Here is a 26,136-nt window from a genome sequence, read left to right on the forward strand (position 1 = left end):
TCATTTTTAAATCAAACATCAGAATGTCCTGATTGTCTATGAGGGGCATCCTGAGATGGTCTACTATGCATCAGAAGTGGAATGAGTTCATAACTATGGGCCATTGTTTTTTTTAATATTATCTAAAGTTAGACATAAATTGCCTCATGAACTTATTTGAAGTCAGCTCAGGAAGGAGATTTTGACAGGCTCTCATCTTGAAATCAAACATCAGAATGTCCTGATTGTCTCTGAGGGGCATCCTGAGATGGTCTACTATGCATTAGAAGTGGAATGAGTTCATAACTATGGTTCATTAGTTTTTAACTATGCACCATTTCCTTCTAAATCTAGTCTGACATTAGAGACACATTTGCTCATGAATGTGATTTTCTATATCTTTTATTTTTTAAATTCAAAATCAAAATGTCCCAATATTGGAAGAGTTACCTTCCTATTGTTTTATATTCATCATTCATAAAATTCATGATTAGTTTAATCTATTACTGTATATGTATTTAAAGGCGTATTTCATCATATCACGTTCACCGGAAGTTTGCTCTTATTTTGAAGTCAATTTGTACACGCTCGTACCGTAATGCCTAGTATATACGTGTCGTGAAAAAAAAACCGTACGGGCTGACTTGACTGTGTTTTTCGAAGTGGAGGCTGGCTTGACCGCAGTTTTTGGTTCGTCTCTGAGATACCAACCGGTATAGGAACAGCCACACACACCAGGAAGTGCTGAGTGTAGTAACGTGAGAGGCCACTATAAAGTTCATCATCCAGTATGTCCTAAAACAAATCTATAAAGAGGCGGAAAAAAGTACTAAAGCATCAAGTCAAATAACAATCCTGGGGAAAACTTTCTGAAGTTTGGTTAACGATAGAAAGGTTTTTTTTCTCCAGAGTAACTTGTTGATGAGAGAAGGACCGCTTTCTAGAAATCTCAGAGGATGCTGCGGTTATTTGCAGCCTGTGTTCTTTTCTGCTCGTCGATCATTTCTGACCGTCAAAAGAAATGGAAACGGCTTCGATGCAATGCGCGTCGGCCGACCTGAACTCTCAGCAACAGTCTCGGCTGCCTGGAGTTTGAGTCAGAAGGATGCACAGATGGAGCTGATCGCGTTGCTCCTCCTCGACGGACTTTTTCGATTCGAAGAGTGTAAAAAAAAAAAGGGACTTCAACCGGAAACCAAACTGTTTTTTTTTTTCTTCTTCGAACTTTTTTTTTTTCCTTCCTCTAAAGCAAAAGAGGAACAAAAAAAAAAAAGAGTAAGGCGACCCTTGGTGTCATATACTGCACGGTTCCTTGTTTTCTTCACTTTGTTTGTACCCGCTGTTGGAAATGTGTCCGCTGCCGACCAACGGGGGAGAAGTAAACAGTTTCTGGCGAGGATAAGGGCGACCGTCGAGTGAACACTCAAATAACGGATTTTGGTCCTTTTTATCATGGAAGATGTGAGTATCACTCCAGTCCGCCCGTGTGTGCTGCTTCGCCTTCTGGATGCACTTTATACCGTCTTTCCAATGTTGGGCTGTATTTTCTGAGACTTTTGTAGTGAAAGTGAACGCTGAAGTATGCATTCTCCGTGGGACGATATACACGTCTACTTCGCCAAGGGCGCGACCAAGATATGAGAGCAGTTAGGGCCCTTTAAAGGAGACTAGGTGGCTATTTCCGTGATACACATGTAATAGCGATTAGAGAAAGAAGTTAGTTTGAGGTATTCTCAGCGCTACCAAACTGTCCGCTGCCTGTCGACTAAAGTCAACATGATTTGGCACGAGAGCACCTGCCCACCTGTCAATCTGTTGAATCAACGTGTTGCTCACAGGCCATTAGAAACTCAAGCGACGCCACCTGTACACATGTTATGTGTAAGAACGGACCTCGGAGTGTGTCCGACGGTACATTGTTACAATCTCGCGAATTGCATTAGAACATTTCGTGTTGCATGCGCTCCATAACGGTTTATTGTGGCAAGGCGGGGGTCATATCTAAAGTGTAGCTGTTATTTCACAAATGGAATATACACGGCAGAGTGTACCGTTGCCGAATCTGCTATGATAGGCTGTAGTAAAAGTGTAAACATAGGCTTCATAACCTCTCATGCTTTCATAATTACAAAGTGCGTTACGATGTGCCATATTTACGAAGGACGCTTGGCTTGTTCTTATCAACCACTCGCCACAAAACAGATTGAGGAAGCCAACTTGCTCGAAAAAAAGGAAGTCAAGTTCAGAGACCTACTATGTGTATACCAACAGTATGTTGCAGACACTTTCCTGCACGCTGTACCCTGCCTTTTGATTTTAACATTGATCAACAACTGTCACACAAAGCTGCCTTCCTTCCACAGTCCACAATCTGTTAATGCAGAGCTCTTTTCTTTTTTTCTTCTTTTACTTCTCCCTACTTCTTAGAGTAGGCTATAAACCATGAAACAGCCACAATTAAAGTTCTTCCTCATGCTGTGTGTGGGCAACAAGTAATGAACACAGTGAGACAATTATGACTGTGACTTAATCCAAAATTAGATGTTGAAGTCATTTTAAGGCTACACTATCTTAGGCTGCATCTTTCATAACCGTTTAACTTTGCATTCATCAGTTCAGTATGTGTTATGTGGATGGCATGATGGAGTAGAGTATTGTGCAGCAGGTGGTGGTGGGACGCAAGTTCCTTTTCAACCCACATCCACCTGTCAGCCCTTAGATCACATGAACACTTGCTGACATTTAAAAAAGATAAACTGCGAACATCATTATAACATTGTAATGTAACACATCAGCTATCTGAAATGTGGGACCTACTTTTGATTTAAATTATTCGTGATATTTGAATACGAGATGAATTAATTTACTTAAAACCTTGCAACTCGATATATGGACATTTTGTGATGTGAGAATATGACGTCCAGTGAGGCTGGGGATTCCCAAAGTGCAGAATAGCGAGGTCTAATAGGACTTAAACTGACTGAAAAGGATCCAGTAGAACATGTAAGGCTGTCAGCATTCAACACTGCTGATGGGAATCTACGAGGCTTGATGTATCATGCGGAAGTAGGCCTTTCACTCTGACATTAAGATGTGTTTTTGCAAGAAAATGTGGTTAAAATTGGTATAAAAGTGAAGAAATTTGGGAACTTAGATTGGTGCAAATAGAGTGCACACGGGTAGTTTGTAGGCAGGCATTGTTCAGGAATGACAGGTCTGAAAAACGGCCAGCGGCTTGTTGAAAGAAGCTTGTTTCCGTGTTTGCAGGTTATACAGACGTATGACGTGCTCCAGTCTGAAGTGCCACGCCGTGACATGAAGTTGTCAAAAAAAACTTTTTACACCTCTTGTGAAAAACAGATATAGTTTTTTCCTACATTGTTGTTTGGATATTGTAGTCTATTGTCTAAAGCTGAACTGAAAGTGCTTGTAGTTTATAACTAGAAGGAATGAACAACACCCACTACTTGGCCCACTTCCCCACTGACAGCTGTTGGGCTCTTTCTCTGTTTCTTTAGATTTGGTCATTTCCCGGTTTCCTCCTCTCTACTTCACATTCTTCCTTATCTCCTTTATCTTTCACCCCCTAAAAAAACGCTGTGTCCCTTCCATGATGATCGTTTGTCTCCGCTCCATGAGTCATCCATTTATCCCCATCCCACTGACCTAGAGTGCATGGTGTGACGTGTCTGTCCGACCCATTCAGCAAAGAGGAAACAGACTGCCACATTATGTGTCAGGCAGAAAACAATTAACCCTCTCTCATCATCGCCCTGTTATCCAGGCGTCTGCTGCACAAAGGATGTGTGTGTGTGTGTGTGCGTGTGTGTGTGTGTGTGTGCATGCGTGTGTGTGTGCATCATTTCACTGGGCCGCTGCTGACAATGTCTGGGAAAGTGCCTTTATGAAAAGAGAAACTATTCCTCAATAGTGAATGCATGTGTGTGTTTTCAAATTGACCAACAAAAAGTCCTCAAAAGACGAAAAGATGAGGGAAATGTTCTTTTGGAAGACATTTTTTTCCCTCATTGCACAAGGGGGGCTCTGGTAGCGGCAGCGACCTGTCAATTACAGTTGGCCCGCCCTAAAGCATACCCTGCTTTATGGTCTATTGGACTCTAAATGGACCATCATTTACTAAATGAACATCATGCTGTATTGAAGAAGACTTAAAACTAGAGATTGAGTCCATAAACTCATGTCTCGGCAGAACCGGAGGGTGCCGCCTGATCTCTGTCCATCTGCGTTCTCGGCTATATATATATACAATATACAGAGTTGCAAAGGGGGAAGACTGATTTCAGTGTTCTGGAAGAAAAGTCCTGCTCTTCTCTCCACATAGACAATGTCAGGTGACCGTTTTAGCTTTTTCACAGCTGGGATGGGCATGAAATTCAGATTGAAACATTGAGTCTCGGTTAAATTGAGTTTATTGTCGAACAATGTCAGGATTAGAGAGACCATCTTTCTTCTGTAGTCCCTGTTGTTGTAATAAGCCTGTGGACACAACTACGACTTCATCAGTTCGTATCAGTAAGAAGCATTTATTATCACTGAACCCAAAATGATGTGCACTGAGGAGCAGATGTTAAAGATTGTGCTGTTAAAAAAACATCATAAGTCTTGTCACTATTGAGCAATCCGTCGGTTGGTTTCTTGATTCATAGATTAATAAATCCTCTTCAAATTGTGAAGAAGGAGTGGAGAAACGCCCTTCCCTCCTTCGTAGAGCCCAAAATGAGGGTGTCAGAATGGTGTGTTTTTCAACTATGGTGCCGTATTTTGGTCCCGAATGGTATAGCTGTGATTTAAAACATTACACCATCTTGGAGCTTCTATGTGGATTACCTCAGTCAGAGTTATGGAGTAATTGGCCGGTTTTGGAAAATGTTTATGAATACAGTTACATTTGACAGATTAGGCTCTGTTGTTTGAGGAAGCTGTCAAACTAATCTGTTGGGAGAACTTAACAAACTCACGCATGACACCTTAGTTAAATGAACAACAGGATAAATACAACACATATATAGCGTCTCCAATGTGTGGATACGCTACTTAAATGACTACTGACGGCACAAAGGAGAACAGTTCTTTTAAAGTTTGACCACAACGATATGATTGTTTAGTTTAACTGAGAGTGAGCTGTGCTCCATTTGTCATAGTTAAAAAGAATGAGAGATCAATCAATAGTCAAAATAATCTTTAATTGTGTCCCTTATGGAAACTATCCTTTGTTTTTGCGGATAAGAGGCATTTTTTAATGTAGTCATTTTCACATTGTTTATATTTGTCACTTCAGAATGAATGTTCTTGTGAAGCCATTAGTGTTCAGAGGTTATGTTGTCAGACTTCATTATGATAGGAAGAACGTGGGTGCTTCGTGTGCATAAATGTTCACACTTTGACTGCATTATAAAAATAGATATCCTCCCTGCCTCAGTAATTCATCTGTGAAAACATTCTTGCACCAGCATCCGATGATGTTACTGATTGGGCCTATAATGTGAAACACATTGCCCTTTTTTATTTAGTTCAAGATGAGTCCAAGGATTGCAGTCTGGTTAGTATAAGTGAGTAAATCCAGGACCCTTTTGACTTTAGTTTAAAAGAATACCACTATAAGTGCATCATAAGCGAAAGGAAGCATTGGGGGGTCTTTTTTATGTTTATTTATAATGATATACATACCGACAGTATACTTTGTCAGAGTAAAATAAAGAACAGAATTTTTATTTCAGTCGGTGCGTTTATCGGAGTGTCTGCACACACATCAGAGCTTTTGGAACCACCTGTGGTCTGTGGTGTGATATGTAGAACAGAGGCCTTATTGTCGCAGCTTTACACATATAAGTAAGCAGGAGAGTTCTGATATGAAAGCGTGTTAGAATGCACATGTTGTGCACAGCGATTGGCTCGAATCCCAATGAAACACTGAGCAACGAGTACATTCTTATTGTAGGGTGTGGACAGCCAGCAGTTACACGTGGAAACACTCCCGTCTTTTATTGCAATACATTTGGCTGGGACAACACAGGAAGTGTATCTTCACAGTGGAGTTGGGCCTTTTTTAATCTGACCAATTCCAAGTCACACATTCTGAATCAGAACTTGATTGTTTGTTTTTTCACAGGCTTTCGTTAGTGCAGCTTTTGTCAGGCCGAAGTGGTGACCTCACCGATTGGCCAGTTGTGTTTCATCTAAGCCTTATAAGGGGTTAATCATACCAGCATAACAATGTATTCGTCCAGCTCCACTGTCTTCCCCATATGCCCGAGCTGCCAGGGGTTAGCGGGGCTAAAGTGTGAGCTCCAGTGAGGCTTGTGGTGACTTCATGTTGGGCAGGTCAGCGTGAAAATCAATGAGTGCCAGATGCTCCCTGACCTAATACTTCATCTGAAACACATGTCTGCTGAGGTGTGCCTCTTCCACGAAAAAACACCCCGCTCTCTCTTCCTCTTTTGAGACCCAGCTCGTCGCACCTTAACTTTAGCATGTTGTAACTTCATAACTTCTGCGTATTATTTTTAATCTGCACAATGCAAGATGACAGTCGGCGGGTTGACCACACCGCAGATAGGGCGAATAATAGATAATAGTAGTTTTTTTTCGTTAGATGCTGTGTCTCAGAGCAGAACAAACTTCCTGTGTTAGTCCAAAACTGGAGACCCTGAACCTACTATGTGTTATATCGCAGTGCGGAGCTATAACAGTCAGCTGAGGCCTGAGTAATGGAAACCCTGCCCACTGCTGCTCTGATGCAAAGGGTTTGATCAGTGCAGTGCTGACGTCTTCCATCCAGTCCCATCGTTATTTTGTCACCATGTTCACCCGCATCAGAGGCATGCCAAGGCCACCCTGTGCCCCTTTCTGGACTGCACAGCGAGGCCGCTTTGTCGTCTTCATGCGGCGAAGCGTTTCCTCTTCGCACTCTATCTATTTTTGAAGTGGTTCTGCAAAGTATTTTCTTATCTTTCTTTTTTTTCTTCTAGCTCTCAGTCTCTGCATCGTGCCTGGCGTTCCTTTTCTTTCCAGCAGCTGCACTGCCGTACGTTGAGACACAAATTCGCAGTTAGAGTGAAAGTGGAAAAACAGTTTCTAATCCCCCCCTCCTACCACCACACACACACAAATAGATATCCTGTGTAAGTCTCTCCAACAGAAACAAAGGCTGTGAATATCTTCAGACACCTGCATGAAAAAAAAGAGGAGCCTCTGGGTTGACACGGCCCGTACCCCACGAGTCTACATGTAGACACCAGTCCATATTTCATGGAGGTTGGAGGCCACAGTGCAGTCTGCTTGGATTCACCATCAGTTACAATAGATGACAATGGTGGCTAAATTGAACTGGGAATATTATCAACACTCTATTCTGTAATTAGACTGTGTTTAAAGGTGTTTTTTTGTACCCTACTTCATACCCAAAACACACTGCCATTGTTTTTGTAAGTAGCGTGCACTGTATCTGTGCCACTTTAGTTATGAATGTAAAATGTTTCAGGTCCCTTATCATTTGCTCATAGTTTCATTATCAGTTGCAGTAGTGAGTGTGTTTTGTGTCGCCTACAGCATCTGCTGCTGCTTCATTATTCTATGACCTGATACTGCCGTTTACTGGCTATTTTGTAAACAGATGTGACACAGCCATCGCTTGCTTCCCATCTTTTGAAAGGCTTCAGCGCATGTTCTCTAATGGGGGTTCTCTAATCTGATTCCTTTACGGAAATTTTTGGGGGGCAATGTGAGCCCCAAAATGAAATGTTTGCCCTGAAGCTCAAACAGGTTTGTTTCAGCCAGTCGGACTTTCAGTTAGCGGCTGTACCTGAATATGTCAGCTGGATGGTCCAACCAGCTTGTCCTGTCGCATGGGTCAAAATCTACGAGATAACCACGTTTCCCATTCTCTTTAATAAAATAGATGGAAATTTCAAAAGCTGGGAAATATATAATGAAATTTTTTTATTTATTTACTTATTAAACTAAGTTGACTCATTTACATATTGATATTACATTTATTGGCTAATCTATTTTCATCGTGATTCATGTCATAGCCATATTAACTTCATATTCGTTCTTTTTTTCATTTCATAGGCATATCTATTTGTGCTGTGTGTGTTCTGAGTGTGATTTCCTTCCTCTTATCATTGCAGGGTGCAAAAGAGGACCCAGCCCAGAGTAAAGAGCCAAAGTTCCTGGGTAAGGCTGGCTGGGTGAAGAAGGCCCCTGGCAGGCTGTTGGCAAGCTACAAGGACCGATTCGTCCATGTGGAGAAGACAGAGATTGTGGTCTATGAAAATGAGGTACGCTACCATTTCTGCTGAAAGGTTTTTCTTCCTCCTCATGCTGCACTTTCACAAATATGCAACAATATTTCTGAACTGAATCGTGTAACTGTAGACAAGTCATACTCTATCCTGCTGTTATTAAATCACAGAAAGCTCCCGGTCACACAACTGTTAAGGCAAAACAGTCCTCTTTATCCTGTCATTGGAAGAACTCATTTGCCCATAATCTTGTGTTGCAGAACCGGCAGAACTGCTTAGAGAGGCTGGACCTGGAAAACTATGATAAATGTCACGAATTAAAGAGCCCCTTTAAGAAGAAGCACAGACTGGTACTAATTCGATCACCTAAGCCTGGAAACAAGGTGAGCTAGGAGATGCTTTGGGTGAGAATAGAATTTGGTGTAAATGGTAAGAGATACACAAAAAAATGTCTTGCATGCCTTCACGGTGAACAGAGAATCATAAAATAGACAATAAACAGCTATTTTATATTTACACCTAAACCAGGCTAAATGAGTGAATGTTTTTGACTGAAACACTTTTGTCAGCACTGATGAGTCAATACAAACACTTTGGTTAAAAAAGCGCTGCAAAGTGTTTCATCAATCTGGAAATGCACCTTAACCACTGTTTTCTTAATCATTTAAATACCACTAAACTATGTTTTTTGTAGTGTTTTTCCAAAGCAAGAAGCTGCCTGGGTTTCTCCAACAGGGATGTCATGTTTTCCGCTGTAGATCTTACAGCAATACGTAACCTCAGAACGAGACTCTTTCCATAACACATATAATGAATACCAGTCTGACTGTGCAAAAACAAGTACGTTCACTGGACGTACATTGATGGTGTCAGCTGCAGTCCCTATAAGTCAGTTTGACACAAAAACATGGAAAATTAGGGTCCAGGTTTATTATAGCCAAGACTAAATTCTAAATTCTTTAGGTGTTATGTGATGATAAAAAGACAACCTGTGTTTTTTACCCTTAGTCGTACAATGCAGATACTATTTATTCTTTTCTTTCCAGCCTTATTATAGCTGAGACTAAACCCATTGTTTTGGTGTGCATTGTCACTGCAATATTCTGAAGATATGGAAGTACAAACAAAAATCACAACCACAAAAATGTCCCTGGTTTGAGTTCAGCGCGGAACCTTTTTTGTATCTCTCTCTCTCCATTATTTCCTGTGGTTTTTCAAATTGCAAAAAAAAGTAACCTATAATAATAAATTCACCATTACAAAATCTAACATACAAGTAGTGAATTTCGCTGTAAAAAGAAGTGAGTGAAGACTTTTCCAACTCCATCACTGGGAGGTGCTGCATTGTGGACAGCTCATTTATGTGTATGTGTGTGTTTGACAGAGAGAGTGAGGTTTACATTTACTTCACAAACACACAGTATGGCTCTCTTGTGCATGTGTGTCACTTTTCCCCCCCAGTCTGTACGCAGTGACCAGGCTGAGGGGGGACTCAGTGTGAACAGAGCCATACTGCTGCTTACGCTCTTTGAAACACCACCACTTTCTGTCTGTGGCTCTACAACTTGTAGTGGGGTTGTTTTGCTTATAGTAGTAGAATTATTTAGGTGTTATGTGATGATAAAAAAATAAGATTCCAATAACCCCGATATAGAAAAGAAATGAAAGACAACCTGTGGAGTTTTTTTACCCTTAGTCGTGCAATGTAGATACCATGTATTCTTTTCTTTCCAGCCTTATTATAGCTGAGACTAAACCCATTGTTTTGGTGTGCAATGTCGCTGCAATTTTCTGAAGATAGGGAAGTAAAAAGAAAAAAAGGGAAACATTGTTACAAAAGATTGTTTTGCCATCATTCCACATTTTACAACAACACCCTATTTGGTAAACTCAGAGTTCCTGAATTCGTCGGCAGTCTGTAGTCTATTGGGGTCAGCGTGAATGAAGTGAGAGGGCCTGATCGGGATGCGAACAGCTACTTGGCTGCCACTTGGTTTCTCCGGGGTAACCCTCCTCAACCCGGGCTCTAAATGGCTGAATGGTGCCAGACAGATTTTTCTTAAAGCAGAACGGGTGTCTCACAACCAGCACAAGTTTTACCTTTGATCATCAACCTTATTTTGAAATGTTGATTCTGTATAGCTGACACGGGTCTTGTCTCCGCTTTATGTGACGGACAGGTCCATGATGTGAAGTTCCAAGCTCAGACGGCAGAGGAGAAGGAGGCCTGGATTAAAGCGCTGATTGATGGCATCAATCGAGCAAAGAACAAAATCTTCGATGAGGTAAGCATCTCTTAATGTCAGTCAATGACATCGACACTGAGTTTTTACACACGCTGAGCTGAGAAATGCAAAACAATAAGCGTAATGTTTTCACAGGTGACAGTTGATGAAAGTATTAATTTAGAGCATGTTACTCGAACGAGGCCCAAAGGGAACCGGAACCGGCGGCCACCGACCAGGATACACATGAAAGAGGTTTGTGTGAATGTGGGAGTGCTTTTGTGTGTGTGTGTAACAGGGCACTATTCAATTTAGTTTATTTTGTATAGCCCAATATCACAAATTACAAATTTGCCTCAGAGGGCTTTACAATCTGTACACATCCCTGTCCCTATATGGTTAGCTCTGGCGCTACAGTGAATATGATTTGAATTTCAGTGTGTGTAAGTAGCTCTGGATAAGAGCGTCATTTAAATTGTTTATGTTGATATTTTCAAAGCTCACGTGAAGTATAATATTTTGGGTTCCAAAAAGACTCCTTTAATCCTAATATTAATTACAGTGATTGTTACATCATTTTAGGAAATCAACCTTCTGTCCTGATCTGCTTTACTTTTTATTTGCTTTTGTTACTGTTTGCTGTTAACACAAACTCTACACTATATGTGTATCAGTTGTCTTGATCAATTCTTGATAAAACACATTATTTCCATTGCTTTTTAACAGAAATATTTTTGTTAATCGCTAATTAAATCACTTGTACTGATTTCTGAGCGTATATAATCCCCTCCATTTCAATATGAAGGATTCAAGAATTCAAAGTTTTTATTTGCCATGTGTGCCTGGATCAACAGTCCAGACACATTGGAACTCTTGTGCAGGGCTCTACGAGTCAACGTTTCAGAAATAACATTATAATAAGAAGAAGAAAAAAAAGAAGAAAAAAAATATATAGAAGAAAACACTATACAGAAGTGGTGGGGCTATGTACAAGGACAAGAGAGCTGCTAATATGAAATACCAGTGCCGAGTTTCAATGACAGCGGCTTAACACTGAAAAAATGTAGAGGTGAATTTGTGAATGAAAACAGTCTTCTGGTTAAAATTATAAAGCCAAAACAGCAGACTGGTGAGTATGACATGACTCCCAACGAGCACTTATTTTGGTTGAGCTTTTATTTGTAAATGTATGGTATATTGGCTTTGAATTCAATTACATGTCTATTTTTGCCCTCTAGGTAGCTGATGTGTCATCTGATGGAATTTTGCGTTTGGATCTCGATCTTGAGAATGCCATAATGCCTAATGGGACCCATCATGCCCCTATTGATGGCACTGAAACCCTGAAAGAGGCAATCAAAGCCCCAACTCCTCCGTCCAATGCCAGTGAATCTGCAGAGAAACAGACTGCTGAGGAGGAGGCTCCGACTGAGCCACAGGTCAGTCCCCAGAGAAAAGTCTTCAAACCTCCCATGCCCCCGACCAAAGAGTCAAAATCTTGTTCAACACTTGAGGATCAACCAGACAAGGATGATGACCCAGTGAAAAAGGTCTGTATAGTGCTATATAACCTATATCATACAATGCAGAAATATTTGAGTATGTCTTTCCGTTTGCATAAAATGGTCTCTAAAATGATATTTAATGTTTTTAAGGTTAAAGAAGCCAAGCCGTGTGCTTCACATGTTGAGGACACCACAGAAGAGGTCAAAGTTGAGAACGTTGAGAAGAGTCCCGATGCCAGGAAAAAAACAGGTCCACCGCCAACCCCTCCCAACAAACCCAGCTCCAGCGACTCCTTAAGCAACCTTGCAGAGGCCTCACAGTCCAGGCCAAACTCCCACCCTCCAACCCCTCCATCCAAAGAGAAGAAACCTTCCAATCCTGCTGTGGAGTCAGACCAAGAGGCTCCAAGCACGGCTGACGAGAATATGGGGAAGGAAGAAGGCGGTAAGGAGGAGGCAGCAGAAACAACTGAGGAAACAGATGAGGTAGACCAGTCGATATCGAAAGAAGCTCCACCTAGTGTCGGAGAGGAGAGTCCCGACGCAGAAGGACAGGTTTCTGAAGGGGAATCAGAGGAGACTATGGGTAGTGACGAAAGCAAAGCATGCGACAATGAGCCACAAATACCCACAGAGACACTCGGGAGTAGCCCCAGCCCTCTTCTGCTCCACAAGAAAAAGCCTGAGAAACCCGCTAAGCCCGACACACAAGACACAGGCGATAATGCAACTATAATGCAGATTTATGAGGGACAGGACCCTACTGCGTTACTGCCAACAGGCTTGGATACCTCAGCCAGTTCTCCTCGAGCAGAAGAGGCACTAGCCAAGAGCGAAGTCCGCTCGGTACTTGTCTATTTGAACGACCCAGTCAGCGACAGCCTCAGCCTGAGTCCGCTGCTCTGTCACTTGCCCGGGGAGAAGAAAAAGAAGACGGAGGAGAAATCTGTAGACAGCGGTCAGCACTCAGACGTGGACAGCGAGGGCTCTGGGAACGAAGACACACTGGCGGTGTCCACGGCTGCGTTGAGAGGAAGCCACCCCGGTCTAGATGTGTTTGACACCAGCGAGGGCGACATTCAGATCCCCGTTAGTTCAAGGCCAACAAAGGCCCCACCCAAGCCTCAGGTCAGACCAAAGGTCTTCCCCTGTCGGCGCTCGGGGCCCACTCCGCCTCTCAAGCCCTCAACCAAGGCCAGATCAGCCTCCATTGGAGATCTGCTGTCTGACTCTTCAGTCTGTGTTGAGGCGGGACAGCATACCAGCGCTGTAGCCGGTGGTGACGTCGTCATGAAACTCGAGACTGAAGTGGCGCTTGAGATGGAGAAGACGAGGGAGCTCCTGAGCAAAGTGTCCCAGGCGCAGGGGGAAGGTGACAGGGAGGGCAAGACAGAGGATCTGCTGGCCAAAGCCATGGAGAAGCTGAAGAAGGCCGACTATGTCCTAAAAGAAGTCAAAAAACTGAAAATTGCAAACAACTTGAGCAACAGGAAGAGCTGGTGAATGTCAGTCACAGCAGATTGAATTGACCAATTCGCGTAACCCTTCTCCTGCACAGGGATTGTCCATTCTTAGCTTAGCAACCTTTAATAGGCACAGCAAGCCTGTCGAGCTTTGGATTTCTCCACATAGCCTAATGTATGATTTGCACAAGGCTGAAGTGAGATTTGTTATTGCCTTTCCAAAACTAAAAAAATAGATTCAACAGGGTGTTTGTCCACTCTAATGTAAACTGCAACATCCGAGACGTTCGTGGCTTATGTAAGCACATGCAACTTTTGTTTCACAGAAGGAAAAGCTGAGTGGATTTTGATATAAAAATATAAGGAAATTGATTTTCTTGTAATTGTTTTGCATACATAGTAAAATAGGCGTTTTTCAATTCATCTCGACATTAAAGTAAAAAAATAGAAAGCCCTCAACGTAGAGGACAAACACTCCTGGGGGCGGGAGAGATGCGGAGATCTCACCAGGCAGAGCCTAAGTCATAAGCAGCGTCAACGGTGTTTATGTAATTTCTCTCGATACCAGACGGGGGAGACAAAAGTTCTGCACTTTAAACGGAGACATCGATCAACATGTGGAGACGAGGACTTGTTCTTGCAGCACGCTATTGACTGAAACCTGGGGAGCATGACTCATTTTTGATCTGCACATGCAACAGTTCGCTCATAATTAACTAAGTGCAATTATTTCTAGTTTAACTTTCTCTGCTTGACGCTCTACTGTGTACATATCATTTGTTGCTTTTAATGTGAAATATCTGACATTTTCGAGAACAAGTACTTGAAAATGAATTAGAGAATTAATAATATGACAAAGTAGCACTGTCAATACATTGTGAACATGCAAAAACAAAAAAAAGTACTAAAAAGTGTTAATACGAAATTACACAATTGTTTTAATAGTTTACTCTTCTTTGTGGATTAAATAGGCTTTTTCTCCTATTTTCAGATACCATGTTTATGCTGGCAGTTTATTAGGGATTCATATTGTACATACATAATGCTTTAATTACAGCATGTGCTGTTCATTGTTACATGAGGAAAGATGTACCAACCTAGCTCAGGAGTTTTCTGGAATTAATATTTTCAGCCTAATCATGTGATTAAAGCAAAATTAAGTACTGGTAATCCAAACTGATTCCAGTTTTATTATTGATAATGTTTCCATACTGATATTGCACATAACACCAAACAAAGAGCTTGGAGCAGCCACTTTGGCTCTCACTAACCCGTTACAGTTTATTTTCACATTCATTTGAATCATGAATGAGCATTCCCCCTATTTGTGTCCAATTATTTGATAATAGAAAGATGTGATGGTAGTGTTTAAGACTATTTCAAATATGTCATGCCTTTCAGAGTATGCAAGAAAATGTTCTAACCTTAGCTATTGTACTATTTTGATACAATTTACTATTGCCCAAATAAAGAAAGGGAAACTATCCATTTATGCTGTGTGTCTTTAATCTATTCTGATTTACTTTGTGGTTTCCCTTCAGAAAGATCTGTTTTCAAAATGTCTGCCCACTTAAATAGTTATTTACGTGATGTTGAAACAATGCTTTAGCAGTAAAATTGTCAGGAAATTCACAACAAATCTGAATAATCAATAACGTGTTTGTTTTGTTCAAACAGTAATTTTCCAAGCAACATGTTTGCTGCATTTATGTGCGTTACATCCTTTTAATTGTGATATCTAAACAGAATATTATTCTTTAGGACAGCACCGGATCAACATTGACTATACAATAACTTAAATTCTATTTTGAAAGTCGTCACCGGAAGTTGTACTCTCACAGTATTCCTGTGTGGCTTGACAGAAATATAACTACAGCATATCGTCCAACCTTCTTTTCATCTCCTGAAGAAAAAAAAGAGGATAAGAAATACTAACGGCACCACGATGAGAGAGAGCTGAGGGCAAAGAGTTAAAACCCCGCAAAGATGGAGGACGGCCTGGTGTCGGAGGATGATATCTGTGAGTAGGAACGGGGGGAGCGACCGACTGTCATCTGTCAGCAGCGGCGAGGCGTGCTCGTTATACGGGCTACTTTTGAACAACCGCACAGGAACACCGAGTCCACCCTGTGCCGTGGTTCACGATGGGAATATCCGTTTTCTCGAGCAGGGCGGCGGACGCTAACGCTACTTGCTGAACACTCGTGTTCCGTTACCTTTCCAAAGTCACACGCTGTCACTTTGCTCCAAGAATTGGGCGAATTATTGCCACGAATGACCGTTTTTTCTTCTTCTTAAAAGTGCCTTCTCTCTCTCCGCGTTGAAAGGCGAGCGTCCGACTGCACGTTTCAGGAATCCCGTGATTTACCACCTCGTTGAACACATCACATACGGGATGTTTCACAGACTGATTACCTCTGATTATCAAGAGTCTGTGCAAAAGAATTCCCAGCATGCAGTGGCTTTCACATCTCTACTAATACTGTATGTATTGATCTGCCAATTACGTGCACTACACCCACATGTCCAGTGCTTACTCACACTACCACAGCCACTCATGTACAGGGTTAATAACACGAGTCTTAGACATCGTATACATTGCAAATCAACTGTGTTTTTTATTTTATTTTATGTATTTGTTGCCGGCCTGCAGACCGCACTTGATAACCATCTTTGTCTGTCATCTAGTGCTTTGGTCAGAAAAGGAGTTCCATGACGCTGCAAAGAGGAACGAGCCGGACAAAATGCAGGAGCTGATCAGGAAGGGTGTGGACGTCAAGGCCAAAAATAAAGTGAGCCCGCTGATGGGGTTCTCGCCAGTTGTTGGCTTATTAAAATAATTCACAGTCTACACCCTGTCACCGACTCGGACACTTACAGTTACACACCTTTGCACAACTCACTTTATTTTATTGTACATTTTCTATTTTTGAATGATGTCTTTTACTGTTGCACGATTCCTTTATTGTCACGCACCCATCAATCACCAAGCCACATTCCTCTTATGTGGAATGTACTTGGCAATGAAAGCGTTTTCTGATAGTGAAGAAAAGCCGAGGTGAAACCGATGACGGTAATCAAGGCGACACAGACACTTGCAAAGAAAATGGAAGTGAGGCATGCCAATGAAAGTTTTTGGTACGACGGTGTCTGACCACCATATGTGTTACAAACTCAGGATGGAGAGAGCACTATAGTGAACTGCAGTCTATTTCTTTTTATTAGAGATATCCGGTGATGCCTCTTTTCACAGCAGAGACTTTTAACATGTCGTGGCAGAAAAAGCACATCACATAACCCAACGGCACATTTAGATGAGCCAGTTCCAGGTCCCTGGTGTTGTGCATGCACATTCACTGAGACCCTCAACTGGACTGAGTGATGAGCTAAGATGTCAGCTGAGGCGTTATTGATCCGGTGGTGTTAACCACCAATGGGCTTGAATGGCCAGCGTTTGAGAGCTCGTGAGCATCACACAGTCACGCGTCTCTCTCTCTCTCTCTCTCTCTCTCTCTCTCTCTCTGCCCGTCTCAGCTCAACCGCAAAGCGCTGCACTGGGCAGCGGGAGCCGGGAACGAACAGGCTCTCCGTCTCCTGCTGGACCACGACACCGACGTTGATGAGAGGGACACTGTACGTACATGCTCATAATAATGGTCTTAACCGTAGTGCTTACATTTGCTGCACTAACAGCTGACACTTTTTAAATATCTTTTACATACAACAAATATCAAGGACAAAGTTGATTCTAAAAGCATGTCACAAACTATGTGACAAACTATGTAAACCTTTATAAGAACATAGAGGTCATTTCTCATATTGTATTCCAGATTCCAGGCTGTAACTCAATATAATAATGTAAAAGGGGATTTGTTTTTTGTTTTCAATGACAATCTTCCCACAAGTTGTATTAATATATATATTATATTTTTTAGCAGTGTGTCAGATTTAGGGTGAAGCCATAAACTATAAACCTGGTCAGGTCCTGCAGAAGGAAATAAGCTGGCATGGTTATATCTGGCACATTGACATGATGGACTCAAGTGATCAATGCGCATCCTTCTTAAATAAAATAAACATTGATTTCTTTTTGGTCATCGATCAAATGCAAAAAGCATCACTGACCTTTCTGCTCACGTTAATGTATTTGATCAAAGATAAAATTATTTGTCGTTGGGTCTTATCAATATTCGATTAAACAAACGGGGGAAAGAAAGTAATTTAGGTGTGACCACCTCGTCGCTGAAGCGGAGAACTGTGGGACGGCAGCTTTATAAAGGGTGATCTTTTTTTCGTAGAACATCCCAAACAAAAACCAGAGCATGTGTTTAATATAACAAAGCGATGGTCTCCCTTTATTCTGACCTCAAAGGAGGACACTGTGAGAGGAGCATAAAATAGACAACACTCAGGTCAAGTTATCTCATTTAGGAACCGCACAGCAGGACAGAGACAGACCGAGGCCAATACGGAGAGTGCTACTTTACATGCTGTCAGAGCGTCACTGTTTGAGAACACTTTTTGTTTTTGTTGTCTACAGTTTGGCATGAACGCTCTGCTTCTCGCCTCCTGGTTCGGTCACCTAAAGGTCCTGCAGATCCTGGTGTCCTGTGGGGCGAAGCTCAACTGTGAAAACAAAGTAAGGTTTCCTTAGTTCCATCATCACCGCGGATGATGGAACTAACGATATTGACTGTGTGTGCGTGTGTGTGTGTGTGTGTGTGTTAGGATGGTCTAAGCATGCTGCACTGTGCTGCCCAGCGAGGCCACATCCGAGTATTGGAGTTCATCATGGAGGACCTGGAAGGCGTCCGCCTCGACAGAGTTGACAGGGTGACTCCTTGCTTGGCACTATTTTAAATTTACAGACGGCTGTTGGGGAAATTGTATTTCCTGAGTGTGTGACCTGCTGCATGTTTTTCTCGTGACCAGTCAGGGAAGACGGCTCTTCACCTGGCTGCTGAACATGGACAATTTGAAGTGGTGGAGTTTCTGATTGGAATGGGCTGCACGCATGGTTTGAAGGACAAGGTAGTGAGACACACACACACACAGTGATTGTTCTCTTGCAAACGAGCACACAGAAGCTGTTGGAAAGAAAACAAATTCTATTTTATATTTCAATATTTGATTTGTGAGGCTGTTAAAGCCATCTTTAAACAACCAAACTTGTAGCAGGATGTGTTCTGACCTCAAATCCTGTGTACACTGGGCAGGGCCACAATATATTCATTTATATATATATATATATATGTGTGTGTGTGTGTGTACATGTACAGTTGGTTGTTACCATGTATTGTGTACCACACAATACATGGTAACAACCTACATTCCATAAGTTTGATTTTTTTTCTGTGATATTTATATTACACTATTTATTTTGTGGTTATAATAGAAACCTAAAGCTCCAACGTGTTCAATAATAAATAAATAGATAACTCTTTTTTGCATAATGTTACTTTTTAATGGGACATGAAAGAAATTCAACATGAAAATGTTTTCCATCTATAAAAACAGATGAAAAATTATAAAAATGTTTGTTGTTGTAAAACTAGGTACAAAAAAAGTGTTTGTTGTTGTAATACTAGTTTTAGGCCATAAGAGGCTGAAGCGCACAATTGTTTAATATTGCATAAAAATATGTAATATTTTTCTTCCAGGTGAGTTTAATTGCTCCATGCACCCTGAACAAACGACCTATACCTTTTGCCTCAGCATGTTACGTAATATAAAACTCACATTGCAAAAGGTATGACCTTATTGGTTCATGTGGCGATTTCAACACCAACGCACTGACGAGGCCGGCGTGTTAATAAACTTCCCCCTTTCTGGGTTAGACCAGAACCCCAGCGAGGTGTTGCCGGCCCCTGTGACATGTTTTGGTGGTGTGGAGGAAGTTGTCTCAGAGCTGGTGACTGGCTGTAATGTGCTGTTGTGTCTGGACTCCAGGAAGAAAACACAGCCGTGCATCTGGCAGCCAAGTGCGGGAACACAGAGGTCCTGCAGAAGATGGTGGAGACTGGAGTCGGCGTCGACGAGAGAAATATAGTGAGTGGACTGGACTGGGCTGCGTACTTACAAGGCCCAATTTGTGTTTCTTAATTAGAGGGGCTGTGGTGCATAATTGGCAGCAGTTGTACTTTTATATTGTTAAACTTCAGTGAAAAGTGTTTTCTTACAGAAATTTGATGCTGTAGAGAAATAAAATGTAAGTAAAAATAAATCTTTTGAAAAAATAAAAAAGGTTTTGCCTCGAGAAGCATACAAGATATATATATATATATATATATATATATATATATATATATATATATTAAATTCAATTCAGTTTATTTTGTATAGCCCAATATCACAAATTACAAATTTGCCTCAGAGGGCTTTACAATCTGTACAACATTCCTGTCCCAGGAGCTCACATCGAATCAAGAAAAACTCCCCAAAAATAACCAACGTAGGAGGCATCAGACACAGCCAAGTCCAATGGACCCTATGAAACGTGAAGTCACAAAGACTCCGGGGAGGAAGTAGAGTTAGTAAGGTGCAATAAAGAGATGTAAATTCATCCATAAGTAGAGAGAGAAGAGAAAATAGGTGCTCAGTGTATCCTTAAACATCCCCCAGCAGCCTATAAGCCTATAGCAGCATATCAAGGGGCTGGACCAGGGCAAACCTGATTCAGCCCTAACTATAAGCACTATTAGACAGGAAAGTCTTAAGTCTATTCTTAAATGAGGTGACTGTGTCTGCCTCCTGGACTGAAAGTGGAAGCTGGTTCCATAAAAGAGGAGCTTGATAACTGAAGGCTCTGGCTCCCATCCTAATTGTTAAGAGTCTAGGAACTATGAGTAGTCCCGCATTTAGTGAGCGCATGCTTCTCGAGGCAAAACATATGTATGTATGTATATATATATATATATATATATACACACACACACACACACACACACACACACGCACACACACACACAAACACACACACAATGTGTGCTTTACGATGCAGAGTTTGAGCAATCTGTTATTGATATGTGGTTGAGGCTTTGGCCACACAAAGGGGGATAGTGCTTAGAATCTTTTAAACACCTTTAAAACATGTAACCTTAATAATCTTCAGATATCTCCAGGTCAGAGACTACTCCAGTAAAGACATTAACCATTGTCAATTTAACAAAAAGATGCTCTAATATCTGAGTTCAATGGCTCAAACCTGATAGTTAAGTGTAAATACAATATTAAACACCCCGTCATGAACAAAGCAGCATAGTGCTATCCTCAATGTACCTGTTGTGCTTTCAGGACGGTCTCACTGCATTGCACCTGGCAGCTGATGGAGGTCACTACGAATGTGTCAAACTGCTGCTGGAGTCCGGCTGCAATGCCAACGCACAAACGAATGTATGGTTTGTCCATTCCATGTCATAAATCACTTGCAATAAAAACAAGATTCCAAAAAAAAATTTTTTATCTCAACACAAGATCAAATCCTTGTTTTTTCTGTATGCAGAAGAATATGAATGCTCTCCATTACGTGGCTCTGCATGGCTTTGACCGGGAAGCCAGTTTGCTGCTGGAGGCCGGAATCAACAGAGACGCTGTAGACAATGTAAGTAACGGCCGCTCCCATGTGGCGCATGTCTTGGTTCATAGGATGTAGAAGACGCTAGTTAATATCCCCGTTCGGGACAACTGGACAGGGGCTAAAGTTTTGCCAGTTTAATATTTATTTTTTAAACCCACGGTATCGATTTAGGGTATAATTTGAGCATTTGGGTCCAACATTTTTTTAATGTTACGGTCTGCTTTCCCACACGACAAAAGAACAATTTGTTTGATCTTTGAAACTAAATATCTATGTTCAGAGTCAAGAGGAAAACATTTTATAAAGGCAATATATCCTTCCTTCCTGCTGTCCCAGTAGACCACAAAACACTTAAAAACCTGTGCAGTATAAATGCACTGTGCAATAATATCTATATTTTATTTATGTATTTAATTCATTTATTTTGCATAGTTATTCTGTCGGTATATATAATATTTCAGTTACTGTGGATTTTTTACTGTTTTTTTTCTTCTTCTTCTGCATCCTTCTCTGTGTTTGAAAACAGCAACACAACACAGCGCTCCACTTGGCTGTGTTCAACAACCACACCAAGGTTTTACGGCTGCTCATCGATGCCGACTGCGACCTGGACATCACGGACAGTGTGAGTACCTCCACAGCTGCTGAACACACGGATGAACATAAAAGTAGCCGGCTGCGCAGAACCTCCGCATCTCCACGTTCAATGCAATAAGAATGCGTAGGTCACAGTGGGCGATGGTTCCCAAAAGAAACGACACAGCGGCTACGGTGCAATAACTTCACATTTCCGCCATGTGGTTCGCAGAGACAACAGACTGCTTTGCACATCGCGGCAGAGCACGGCTGGCAGGGCCTGGCTGAGATGATGCTGATCTCTGGCGTTGACCTCAATCTGACCGACAAGGTACCGCACGGCACACGGCGTCACCCAGGACAGAACGAAGCTCCTCTGATGTTGTGATTTGCTGCTTTTGTTCTTTCTCTACTTTTTATTGTAATTGATGGAAACAACATTCTCGCTATTCTCTTTCCATGTAATAGTGGAGGAAGTATTCCGATCATTTACAGAAGTAAATATATATATATATATATATATATATATAGATAATGTAGCAATGGAAAAGCAAATCCCTCATCCCTCAGCATCTTTTGCTTTTCAAATGTTTTATCATTTAGTTTTTGTTAATAACTATTGAATACATTTTGAGAAAGAGGCAGTTCAACCTCAGCTCCTATAATACGACTATAATAAACAGTGTACCCAAAATAAAGACACTCAGACCATTACGGAAAGAAATGGCCCATTGAATCCCATTAATCTGTGATTTAAAATTCTGAAAATGAATATTTGGGAGTCGTGATCAGGACTGAGGTTGGTTACTTGATATACTTATGGGTTGTTGCATAGTAGGATGACATGGACATATTTAAGTAAAGTGCAAGTAGCTCAAGTTTCTACTTAAAGTATTTAAGTTACATTTTTTTTTACAATCCACCACTGTTATGTGCCATATGTGGGTTTATTGACTGTCACTATTAATTGTTTTACATTTGATAGAACATTTAAACACAGAATTGATAGATTGATAATCACACTATAATATTGAAATTTAGAACTGTAGGTTATATTTCCCTGCTAGTTCTGTTATATCAATCGCATCGAGTAACGTACGTCCAACACACACTGTGTTTTACCGACTGTATGATCAACTCAGCAGGGGAAAAGGTGTCTGGAGGTGGCAGCCAGAGGAAACCACGTCATCCTGGTCGACATGATCATCAAAGCTGACCGTTTCTATAAATGGGAGAAGGTGAGTTTATCCCCATCGCATCTGAAACCTGCAGTGGCTCAACAGAAAACAAATACTTTCTCTTCTAAAAATTTATGTTTTTTTGGTTTATTTAATATTCTTATGCGTCTTTTGTCATATATTTACTCATTTAAGTAGATGACCATTATGAATATGAATCAGTAATTATAACGATAACCATTCAGTGTTCTAAGCAACTTATAAACTTCTGGATCACCTGGGTAAAAATGATGTTGATTAAACTGTATTACTTGCCTACGATCCTTCTATTGCTTTGGCTTTGACATACTTGTACTTCCGGGTCGCCTGCCTTGCTTTGCGTCTCTCTTGAAAAGAAAAAACAAAAGAAGGATTTGCAAAAAACTAAATTGGCTCGTCATTTGAATTTGGTTATCTCGTTTTTTTGCTTGGTATTTCTGTATTTTAGTTTTTTCGACTAAACTATGAAACAAACCGCAACTCTCCGTTCAGTTGGGGCCAGGCGACAACCTCTGGTTCTGAAAAGTGAAGCCAATGCATTGTCTAAAACTTGCATTCTTACATATGACCAGTAGGGGGCAACTCCGGTTGCAACAAAAAGTGAGATTGCATATGAGAGTATTTCTCTCTTAATTTATTACCTCAGTTAACTTAGGCTCTGGTGTTAGTATCACTTCTTATACATTTTGTATTTTTACTCTTTGTTGTTTTAATTAACTTTTTCTATTTAGTTTTTTTTAATGACTATTTATTTACCTTACTCTTATTGCTATTGTATTTTATTTTGTATTACTTCTTTTAATAATTGTTATTCTGTTGTTTTTTTGGGGGCTTTTCTTCTGTTGTAATCCTTTGATGAAACTCTGACACAAGAATCTCCTTCAGGATTAATAAAGTTCTATTTTATCTCATCTTATACCTACATGCACACTTTGTATGAACAACTTCAGGATCAGATGGGCAGCGAGCAGGACTCCTGGGTGGGGAGACCGCTTAGCTTCAAGCAGGATCACCAGCCAGAGACCCAGCACCTCCGGTCCGTCCTGTGGAGCCTGGCGACCAAGCACCTCTGCCGTGGCGAGTGGAAGATCCTGGCGCAGCACTGGGACTTCAGCAACGCACAGATACGAGCTTTAGAACAACAGTGGACCGGTGAGCTGCGCCGACCTCTTGAAAATGGTTTGACAATCAAGTATATCGTTTCCAGCTCAGGGGCAACAATTTGTGCAGTGGCACTGAGTTGGTTTCAGATGAGGATTCATTTTGGTTTTGCTTGCTCTGCTTAAATATCACTCTCTCAATACTGGTGGTCTTGGGTCACGTGGCTTTTCAGTTTTCACCCACCACAACTCGGACTTTATATAGATATATGGTAATTCTGAACTGAACCCTCTAGGTATGAAAAGCTTCAAAGAGCATGGCCACCGAATGCTGCTGATCTGGTTCCATGGAGTCGTGATGGCGGGGGAGAACCCGATCAAGGGCCTCTATGAGGGGCTGGTGGAAATCTCACGGACAGACTTGGCAGGTGAGCACATGAAACTGCACCCTGGTTTGTATTCTTGTAGAAGTGTCACGTCCATACAGAGCCACACAAGGGCTTTTTTTGTTTTGCTTTCTGTAATACTTTTGCGTCACCTAGCATGTACCGGTCCTCAGCTGAAGCTACAATGACTAATTCTTCACTTTTTATATTTCTTCTGAACGTCGTTCGTCTATTTCCTGGTATCTGGAAGGTAAAGGTGCATGATGTCTCCTTGTTTTTTTTCCAATCATCCAGAGTGCATCCGACAGAAGGCAAACGCAGAGACCAGCTCTCCCAAAATGTGCTCTGCAATGTGATCAACGCTGTGTGACCTATTTCAACAGCGCTGTAGAAAGGTCTGGCTCTGCACATTAGCATTCTGGTATCTGTTTTATACGTCTTTTAAATCAATTACAATTGTCTTGGGCGGCGGTGTGAAGCACAGGATCCAGCGGCGATGCCCTTCAATGGTAGGCTGATACACACGGTCCACAAGTCAAACCACAAAGGCAACACAACAAATCCAAGACTTCAGTTCACCTATAGGCTCTTTAACTGTAAATGCCCATGAAAAAAAGCGTTTTATCATCCGTGGCATTACCTGTTTGCATAGTCACACACTGATTTTAGTTCACAGAAAATGTATTTTAAGGTTCGTGAAAAAGTAAAAAGTACCTGGTGAAAATGAAAAATAACATTTCTTGTTTTGTTTGTTTTAATACATGCAGTAACACCTGCTGGCACTACTCATACTGTACTGTTGCTTTGTACACAAAGGGCTTTTCATCACATTATGACAAGTCGTCATTCAGCTAACGATGATTTAATGCTTCCGCCTGCAAATGTTTCTCAAAGTTCCTCCTCCTTAAAGCGGCATTCAGTGATTTAGGCAGGGCAAAGGCTCCAAAACACCCCCCAAAAAATAGTTGTTATGGCTGATATGTTACATTAGCAAAAAGTTGCCCTCTTACATGTCCAGCAGTCCCTGACGGACAACTGATACTCTGCTGGTCTGAGCTTGTTGGGGAAGGACTGACCAGAGTGACGAGGAAGGAGATCGGAGTCACACTTGAAAAACATTGGCAATCTTTGTTTGTGTCAATGAATAAAAGCACAAAAGTGCTGACTAATTTACAGGTTTTAAGGACTCATTCCTGCAGCACTCATAGCAATACATAGTATTAATAATTATAGCTGCATGTCTTATTCTAAATATTTATTTCAGAAAGTCTGCTTCATGACCCTTTCATTTCTGCCACTGCCCTCACACCTCTCATGATAACATGCCCCAAGCAAGCTCAGCAACTGCTCATAGATTGAAGCAGCTAGCACCTGTTAGCCAGAACAATTATAATAATGCTACAATGATTAGCACAAAACACAGACACACAGTAAACAATTATTCACTTTGCTTAACAAGGCTGGACATGTTCTCTATCGGGCCTGCTAGATGGGGTGGTACTGTCATTGAGCGTACTCAATGACATTCTGCATTGTTCTTGCTAGCTAGCAACAGCGAGCTAGCTAAATGTCTTAGCAGTTGCTGAGCCTGCTGGCTAAGAGGCAGGAGTAATGTGAGTTATTGGGGATAATGTCAATATGACAAAAAAAATATATATATATATATATTAATGAAATAACTATTATACCTAATAATATTAAATAAATGATGATAAAGAAACATTTCAAAATAGGCTCATGAATTGGGTAAATTCTTCAATTATTTTACAAATTATTGATTAAATCATATTTATTTTTTTTAAATTAATTTCATATTGAACACTTAAAAATACTCACTTTGGAGGA

At 41.2% G+C, this 26,136-nt stretch overlaps 2 protein-coding genes across 6 annotated transcripts; both read left to right on the plus strand.

Moving 5' to 3' along the window:
- The first annotated feature begins 1,205 nt into the window (after positions 1-1,205).
- plekho2 (pleckstrin homology domain containing, family O member 2) lies at positions 1,206-14,928 on the plus strand. Of its 3 annotated transcripts, XM_034560452.1 has the most exons (7): positions 1,206-1,440; positions 8,130-8,279; positions 8,504-8,626; positions 10,424-10,528; positions 10,625-10,723; positions 11,707-12,018; positions 12,124-14,928. In XM_034560452.1, the coding sequence occupies exons 1-7, from the start codon at positions 1,432-1,434 to the stop codon at positions 13,474-13,476; spliced, it is 2,151 nt and encodes a 716-aa protein (XP_034416343.1). In that variant the 5' UTR covers positions 1,206-1,431; the 3' UTR covers positions 13,477-14,928. The 3 variants fall into 3 exon arrangements, with proteins under 3 accessions (XP_034416343.1, XP_034416353.1, XP_034416362.1); XM_034560462.1 differs by lacking the exon at positions 10,625-10,723 and having other exon boundaries at positions 1,213-1,440; XM_034560471.1 differs by lacking the exons at positions 1,206-1,440; positions 8,130-8,279; positions 8,504-8,626 and adding an exon at positions 8,636-10,284.
- Positions 14,929-15,306: 378 nt separating this feature from the next.
- ankdd1a (ankyrin repeat and death domain containing 1A) lies at positions 15,307-25,912 on the plus strand. 3 transcript variants are annotated; one of them, XM_034525895.1, is made up of 15 exons: positions 15,307-15,456; positions 16,125-16,228; positions 16,971-17,069; positions 17,977-18,075; positions 18,165-18,269; positions 18,369-18,467; positions 19,386-19,484; positions 20,730-20,828; positions 20,938-21,036; positions 21,539-21,637; positions 21,821-21,919; positions 22,731-22,826; positions 23,756-23,957; positions 24,202-24,333; positions 24,586-25,912. In XM_034525895.1, exons 1-15 carry the CDS (start codon positions 15,423-15,425, stop codon positions 24,645-24,647), a joined length of 1,527 nt encoding a protein of 508 aa, XP_034381786.1. In that variant the 5' UTR covers positions 15,307-15,422; the 3' UTR covers positions 24,648-25,912. The 3 variants fall into 3 exon arrangements, with proteins under 3 accessions (XP_034381786.1, XP_034381797.1, XP_034381805.1); XM_034525906.1 differs by having other exon boundaries at positions 22,734-22,826; XM_034525914.1 differs by lacking the exon at positions 15,307-15,456 and adding an exon at positions 15,683-15,920.
- Positions 25,913-26,136: the final 224 nt, after the last annotated feature.

Source organism: Cyclopterus lumpus, chromosome 3, assembly GCF_009769545.1.
Source record: "Cyclopterus lumpus isolate fCycLum1 chromosome 3, fCycLum1.pri, whole genome shotgun sequence".
In the NCBI taxonomy this organism is placed as follows: domain Eukaryota; kingdom Metazoa; phylum Chordata; class Actinopteri; order Perciformes; family Cyclopteridae; genus Cyclopterus; species Cyclopterus lumpus.

Excerpts from the sequence above, each read along its gene's own strand:
- plekho2 (XM_034560452.1), top strand. Across the intron at positions 8,280-8,503 it reads TTGTGGTCTATGAAAATGAG|AACCGGCAGAACTGCTTAGA; the intron begins GTACGCTACCAT and ends CTTGTGTTGCAG. Across the intron at positions 12,019-12,123 it reads ATGATGACCCAGTGAAAAAG|GTTAAAGAAGCCAAGCCGTG; the intron begins GTCTGTATAGTG and ends AATGTTTTTAAG.
- ankdd1a (XM_034525895.1), top strand. The coding sequence starts at position 15,423 with ATGGAGGACGGCCTGGTGTCGGAGGATGATATCT. Across the intron at positions 21,638-21,820 it reads ACCTGGACATCACGGACAGT|AGACAACAGACTGCTTTGCA; the intron begins GTGAGTACCTCC and ends TGTGGTTCGCAG. Across the intron at positions 21,920-22,730 it reads ACCTCAATCTGACCGACAAG|CAGGGGAAAAGGTGTCTGGA; the intron begins GTACCGCACGGC and ends TGATCAACTCAG.